Source organism: Acanthisitta chloris, unplaced genomic scaffold, assembly GCF_000695815.1.
Source record: "Acanthisitta chloris isolate BGI_N310 unplaced genomic scaffold, ASM69581v1 scaffold37854, whole genome shotgun sequence".
Lineage (NCBI taxonomy): Eukaryota > Metazoa > Chordata > Aves > Passeriformes > Acanthisittidae > Acanthisitta > Acanthisitta chloris.
Window position 1 is genome coordinate 10,155 of NW_008670499.1, and position 7,906 is coordinate 18,060.

General features: G+C 39.6%; 1 protein-coding gene across 1 annotated transcript in view; it reads left to right on the forward strand.

Moving 5' to 3' along the window:
* LUC7L3 (LUC7-like 3 (S. cerevisiae)) overlaps positions 1–7,906 on the forward strand; it is a gene marked incomplete at its 5' end in the record, with an annotated part of 12,450 nt that extends 4,544 nt beyond the window's left edge. The window contains 4 exon segments of the mRNA XM_009073702.1: positions 1–153; positions 699–859; positions 5,756–5,949; positions 7,455–7,906. The exon segment at positions 1–153 is cut by the window's left edge and continues 25 nt beyond it. Coding sequence (XP_009071950.1) covers positions 1–153; positions 699–859; positions 5,756–5,916 — 475 coding nt within the window.

Sequence of the window (7,906 nt, forward strand, 5' to 3'; positions counted from 1 at the left end):
AGAAGAGGAGAAGGAAAAAGAGAGAGCTCGTGACAGAGAGAGGCGCAAAAGGAGTCGCTCACGGAGTAGACACTCGAGCAGAACATCTGACAGAAGGTGCAGCCGCTCACGAGACCACAAAAGGTCAAGAAGCAGAGAAAGAAGGCGAAGCAGGTGTGTGTGTGTGTGTGTCTGTGTGTGTGTCTCTGAGTATTTTCAAGTAACTTTCCAGAAGGTAAACATCTTGTGGGGACTTGATCTGTCAGCCTGGGTCACCTCACTGGTGTGTTAGCTTCACTGTTGTTATCTCTGAAGCAAAGACACTTTGTTGGTTCTGAGGAATAGCACGTTTTTGCTGTGTTCACTGTCCGCTCTCCATTTTTGAGGTTGGCGACACCATTGTGGTGGAAATGGTTTTATGAGGGAGCTTTCAGTAGACAAACACTCTTGAAGAACAGGGTCTTGTTTCTTGCTTAAGTTGGTCTTCATTTCGTGAGGGTGGATATTTTTGAGCTGTGTAGCTAAATGTTTGAGTAAGTGAAGAGGGCAATATGAGTCCAGGTCAGATGTACTGGGAAATATTTATATACAGCATGTTAAGATTTGTTTTCTGCAAATAATCAATGTATGGGTAAGGGTTACTGTTCTGCAGGTTTGTATTCTGACTTAGAAAATAGCAGCTGATATTTATGTTTTTGACATTTTCTCTGAATGTCAAGGAGTCGTGACCGCAGGAGAAGCAGAAGTCATGATAGATCAGAAAGGAAACATAGGTCTCGCAGCAGGGACAGGAGACGGTCAAAGAGTCGGGATCGGAAATCCTACAAGCACAGAAGCAAAAGCAGAGAGAGAGAGCAAGACAGGAAGTCAAAAGAAAAAGGTATGTTTGTGTAAAGACTGAGTTCGTAGCAAGTTCTGAAACTAATCTTTCCTTAGAGTCTCAAAAGCTCTTAGTCTCTCAGTGAGTGACTGAAAGTTCTTAGCATCAGATCAGATCTGGTTTTATAAGCTGTGTATGTTGCTGTTAACCAATTTGAAGCATTTTGTTCTCTCCAGTTACTGTTACTGCACGTGTGTGCATACATACACCCCAGTGTCCTTCTCCTACCTGTTGCACTTTGTCTGCAAATGAAGTGTGCAAGGATTTTTATGTATTTTAAGACCTGTTTACCTTTAGAAAAGCGTAAACCTGTCATCAGATTTTCCTAGGGATGAATATCTTCTATTCCTACTGTTAGCAGGTATTTCTGTAATCACCCTTTGCAGGTACATGTTTTGTGGGGGATTGGTACCTGGTTTTTCACCTGTACCATCTATTACTTCTCTACACTATCATGTTTCCTGTATTATCCTTTAACAGTGCTTTTAAGGGTTTTTTCCAGTCAGTCCAAGATAAATCGTGCAGAATTTCTGTAATGCTCTAAGTGACAATTCATGCCCTCTCCCCAATCTCCTGCTCTTCCCCCCACCCTTCTCACTTGTTTTTTGCTTTGGGATTTTTGTTGGTTGTTGAAATGAAGTGAGATTTGCTTTGTCAGTATCCAGGTGAGTCTCAACAGAGAGCTGTGTTAGTCCTTGGACGCTTTTAGAGCTGTACATGCCATGTACCACAGCATTGATGGTGACTCACTGCTTCATCAGAGGCTTTACTTTAAAGTAGGATTAAAAAGCTACAGAGAGAACACTACAGATTCACATTTTGTGAGAAGATACTAATTCACTGTTATTGCTAAATTTCCCCCTTTAAAAGTCCTTTGAAACTTCGGGAGGAACGTAATACTTCTGGCTTAAACCAGTGGCTGTGTTGGGGAGCTGACTAATGCCCAGTCCGAACCAGCCACCCCACTCCATGGGCTGATCGTCAGTAATGGATGAAACAATTCTGTTGTGTTTCTAAGGTACCTTTGAGGTTGTCTGGAATGAAAGGTGCTCTGTGCATGTTTCTGGATTACGTAGGCCTGTCTGCCCGATCCTTACTTCTCCGTATTTATCCAGCGGATTAGTTGCCAAAATGTTGGTAATGCTTCATGTATTTCTCTTGCCTGACTTCCTTGGACTGTTTTAATTCTTCTGGTTTATACTATGGGGCATCTCTAGTATTGATTCTTCTCTCATTTCCCTTTGCCCTGTAAGTGAGTGGTTCCAGCTGCTTCCTCGTTGGCAGTGGAACTGGTGTGCAGGCTTTGAACTCCAATTCAGTGTCGTAGCCTATATCTGTCCATTTGTTACTTGATTCTACCTGATACTGTGCCTTTTTTGCCTGCTTTATGAACAGATTCCTGGTACTTGGTCAAGAATGTCCTGTTCCTCTGAATGTGTGTATCTGTGCATATAAATAACTGTGTTCTGATTTATTCAAATTTGGTCTGGTTTTGAGCTTTTCAGTTCTTTCCTTAAACTTCCCATAAATAGAGGAGTCAGTGAACTTTCTTCAGCATCTCAATATTTTTAGTTGTAACGTGACTGATTTCCTTGCTGGCTGTTTCATTTGCTGCTTGCTACTTTCTTCCTCCAGAAATGAGAACAGTGAGGTGATACTATGAGCTGTGCTGAAAATTCCACCTGGGAAAAGCAATTACTTGTTTTGACTATATAATCATAACACTTGTAGAAACACAAATAGGCCTTAGAGGAGGATCATAGTGCTGAAGAAGTTTGTGGTTTTCCCCTTGTTGGGAAAATCTTTAACAGCAAAAAAAATAGAAAAGAGGAGGGGAAGGAAAAACCCAAACCCTTAGTAGTTAATAAGCAAACATTGAACTTCTGTGATGAATCTAAGCACCTTTACATCCTGATGTTTGCAGTGTGGCATTGTAGGTAGTTAAGTAGAGAGCTTTAGAGATTGACATACTGAAGTGTGTGCCTGGCTACCTGCTCTACTGACTGCACAATAAGGAGTAACGTAGAAGTTAAGATTTACCTCACTCCATTTACTGCTCCATTGGGAATATTGGCTTCAGGATCTGGTTGTCTTTATAGCCACCATTGATCTGCAGTTACAAAAGTAAGCAGCAAAGGCCTAGCTGTAACTGCTCATGGTAGTGCTTTTCATCTGGGAATCTCAGACTGCTCTATAAACATGAGTCTTAAAAAAAAACCAAGGCACTGTTGCTCAAGACTTGTCTGCTCTTACACATTAAATAAGGACCACACTTAGAACATTCAGAAGTCTTGGCATTTTGCTCACTAAAATGCTGTGGAATACAGCAGCCTTTAAGGTTGTAAGAAAAAAAGTGTATGTAAGAATGGAGGCACTTAATTTGTGGCTCAGGTTTCAGGGACAGGGAGAGAGCTACCAGCCATAAACACCAGCTGAGCATTAGCTTAGCACAAAGCAGCAGAATGCAGCTGCTGTTCAAGCAAGCTAACTTCAGAGTGGATGGCATAAATAGGAGGGTTTTAATAAGAAAAGGAGAAACTGTTCTGCAAGTACCTTCGTTTTACGAAGGAGTAATACTGGAATGTGCCTCCAGACCACTTGAGCTTGGCTCTTTACCTTCCTTAATCTGGATTCGTATACTTACATAAAAATAATCGTATTTGTGATCGTGTTTTTATGTTAGTTATTAAACCTCAGCAAAGACTGCCAGAACACCCAGACTCTCAGTGATACTAGATACTCTGTGTGACTGCTTTGTGCATTCTCTGAACAGTAAAACCATTCACTTTGTCATGGCTTATCTCACAAAATACATCTCAGTTGCCCACACGAACTCAATCAGAAAAATGTGCATGTGTTGAATCAGGAAGCAAAGTCAGTATTATGTGACTATACCTAATAGATCACAGCTGAAATAATACACCCAGTTTCAACAGCAAACTAATGCTTTTAAAGGGAGAACTCTTACTGATTGAAAGTACAGTGGAGGAGTTTAACTGCTTGCAGATACTCCAGGAGTTGAAAAGTTCAGTTCTTGGACTATTTATTGAATACACTTTTTCAGTTCTGCTTGGGAAACTGAAGGTTTGCTATGGTAAACCCATTTTGTTACTAAAGCTTTTAGAAGAGTTCCATCTTTGATATCACACTTTAATAGTAGTTCTTTTAACCTTAAACAAAATTATCCTTCCTGACCAAATCCAAGAAACAAAAGACAACAGAACAAAACCCTGCACACTGCACATCCATAGGGCTATTAAGATCTACCATATCTACATAGGACAGAAGATAAGATTATTGGACTGACTACTAGTCCTCTGCGGGGAAACAAGACTACTATTCCTCAGTGGATCTACGTGTGCATCGGAGATACCTATAAGACACAAAAAGAAGACTTTTTAACAAGGTTAGTTAGAGTGCAACCTACCTGCGGAGTCCAAACTGAGGGCAGACAGATCCAAAATGCTGAGTCCTCTAGTTAGCTGTGTGACATTGCTGTGTGCTTCCTCCAGGCACCCTGCACTGGATGTGCTGCTGCAGGTGATTCCTCAGTAGTCCTGGTCATTAGGCAGTTGCCCTCATTGCTCTGTGGGGGCTTTCCCCCTCCCTTTGGTGCTCTGTTTTTTAAAACAAGGAAGTCGGGATGTTGCTGCTCTTTTAAAGCTTAATTTCTTGCTTTGTCTTCTGGAATATAAAAGTGTGTAATGCCAGTCTAGGTGATAACATTATTTAAAACAGCTTTTTCAGAGTGTTCGATCTGTGTGCTCCTGTGTTGGGGATATTGCTATATATATATTACTTTAATTGCCCGGAATAGCAGGGAGTAATCAGGAAAAAGAGCATGAATGTTGTTCTGTATGATGACATCTGAGAGGTTGGTTTTTTGGATTATTTTTTTTCTTCTCTCCAAAGTGTCTTTACTGATCAAGGGTTGAATATTATGGTGTGAAATGATGCAGAAAGAATTGATATTTTTATTAAATCTGCAAATGCTGAATTTATGGATGAGGCACGCAGCTCTAATACTGAATGGTTTTCTTCCCATGGAAAGATTTTTACTTCTGGCTTCCTTCCTTCCTTGAGGATTATTGAGGAAAAGATGAGTTTTTCAGCAGTGTAGCCAACACTTGAGTCAGCTTTCCAATTTATGATGAAATTATGTGGTCCTTCCCATCTTGCTGGTCCTTTGCCTTTGGGCAAAAAAGTGCTTTTAAACTCTTCTCCAAACTGTCTCCCCAAGCCTTTTTAATGTGTGGCTTATAAATGACTGCAATCTTTGTGAAATTGAGAATTAATAATGCTGACAAATGTGCAGCTTCCAAGTTCATTTTGCTTGTCACTGTGATCCCCATCAAAGCTTGGCAGTGCTTAACACCGTTTGATTCCCCAAGTGTCTGATAGTTTGGGATTGCTGGTTTTTAATTGGCGAGTATTGATTGATTGATAATGCACCAGTGCATTGTCCTGCCACTTTCTGATTCTCTTTCAAGACCCATATTTAATGGGAGTTGTAAACCACAGAAGGCCATGCAGTTCAGCAGTTAAAACTTGGGGACCGAAAGAGTCCGCGATAAGTAAGGAAGCCATGCACCATATGACACATTTGCCTAACCTCTTTACCCCCAGTTTGTGTGGTTTGACAGAGACCTGAGCAGCTGCCTCTGTTAGGAGGTCTGACCTTTTTCCTCTTCCCCCACCCTGAACTGTCCCCTTTTGCCTTTTATTGTCCCCTCTCCCTTCCAGCATGGTAGTCTGAAGCCTATTTCTGTAACTTTTTAAGTATTACTGTTACTGCTATAGAAAGTAATTGTCCCATTTTGTATGCAATATGTATCTCACATGTGCAATGTTTGTTTTTACTTTGAAATCCATGGTCAATGTCTTCTTTCATGGCAGAAAAGAGGGGATCTGATGATAAAAAAAGTAGTATGAAGTCCAGTAGTCGAGAAAAACAGAGTGAAGACACAAATACAGACTCGAAGGAGAGTGAGACTAAGAATGAGGTCAATGGGACCAGTGAAGACATTAAATCTGAAGGTGACACTCAGTCCAATTAAAACTGATCTGATATGACCTCAGATCAGACAGAGGTAAGTGCATTATTTCAAACTTTGATTAGGGCTTTTTGTTACTGTTTAACAGTGCAGCGTAAGTATGCACAGATGAAGATGGAACTAAGCCAAGTAAGAAGACAAACTAAAGCACCTTCTGAAGGAAAAGACAGTGTAGTCCTGCAAAACATTTTGAGGTACATTGTTTTGTCTCAGCTATTTTGTAGCAGACTCGTGCCCCCATTAGTGTGCCTCTTTGGGACATATTTGTTAATATAGTCACCATGGAAAAATTAATTATCCTTTTTTTATTTTTAGGGATTTTGTTAACGTTTTTTAAAAAAAAAAAAGTTGAACTGTTTTTGTATTTAAGTCCATATTGTGTTGGTACATCAGCAGAAACTTTTGCTTTAATACTTAAATATTTGAGGCACATGTTGGACTACTTTGTTTTCATATAAACTGCTAGTAATTTCTTTGTCAAGGATGTTTCTAGTTTTTTTTTTTTTTTTTTTGCTTTATTGACTTGCATTCTAATGCAGTTTGTTCTGTAACTCGAGAGCCAGTAGCATTGGATTGATGGAAGTGTAGGGTTTATGAATTATTGCAGCTGACTACCATACCTCACACAGCGTTGGTGTTGTGAGCGGCCCATGAAAAGCCAAATTAAAAATCAAGGATTCAGTCAAACTAAGCAGGTACTCATGCCAGGTACTCCTTTCTCTACCCACATCCATGTTTGAATGCTGTTGCCTGTAATCTTTAAGCTTACTGTTGTGTTTTTGATTTTGAAGATAGTGAAAAGGACTTTTTGTGTATTGTGTGCATACTGTTCAACCTGATGTTAACAGAATGGAATTTTCTTTCGACTGTGTGTAGGGATGCAGTGCTGCCCAGAATTAGATATCTTTAAAGAGTTTAAAATGCAATAAACACTACCTAATAATCGCCTTGTTACTTTCAATGCAATTCAAGTCTTTAAGAGGTATGTGCTTAATATTTCCTACTGTGTAGGAGAATTTGCAGTCAGCCATAGCACAGAGCAGTGGAGTGGCTGATAACAGGCTTGTAAGGCAGATGTAAATGCAGAGACAGATGCCACCAAATGATGACAGTGTTGATGGCAGGAATGTGTGCTGGAAACTGTTTGTGGGAAATGAAGCAGCTAAACAGTAGACAATAAAATACTTTATTAAAAGGAAAACGTGAAGGTTTTTCCCCACTCTTGACATAACTTTCTTACAGAAGGTCTTTAGTTGTATTCCTGAAATAAGGAACTAACAATGGAGAGTTCAGCTGATAATTGAGCTTCTTGCAACATAATTTGTTACTCTAGTTTGATGGTGTATGCTGGGAACTCTTACATACTTAATGTGACATGAAACCGTTAATGCTACGTCATTGCTTCTAAAGCCAGTCATGTTCAGTGGTGACGTTGTGTAGGGTTAAGATGGCAGCTAACAACTGGGCCAGTGTGTAGGAATGTCAAGGGAGTGCCTGTAATGCTGTCTAATTGTCTGTTTTCCCAAAATTTTGCATTATAGGACTACTACGTGAAGAGTCTGCGAAGACAGCGGAAGACAGCTTAAACTGAAGATCTGCTTTAAAATGAGGTGAAAGAAAGCTGTAGTGGCGTAGAAAAATATAAAGTTGAGTTAGAATTTTTTTATATAAAATTTAATTCAGGACTGGTGTTTCCTCCCAGAGTTCAGAAAGATGTGTTGATAATAGCACATATGCTACTGAGAATATAAGTCCTGTATCCTTTTTTTTTTCTTTAAGACTTTTTAAGATAAGAAACCAACATAACCTGAACACATGGCTTGCTCAGTGTTTAATTGCAAGTTTTCATTCTTGGACTTTAAAAACACAAGAATAAATGTTTAGTATTTGTGTGAATCGAACTAAAATGAATCCCATTTTTACAACTAAGCTATTCCTAGCTTCTTGATATACGAGAAATGGAAATAAAGTATCTTTGAATTTCTGTTACAAA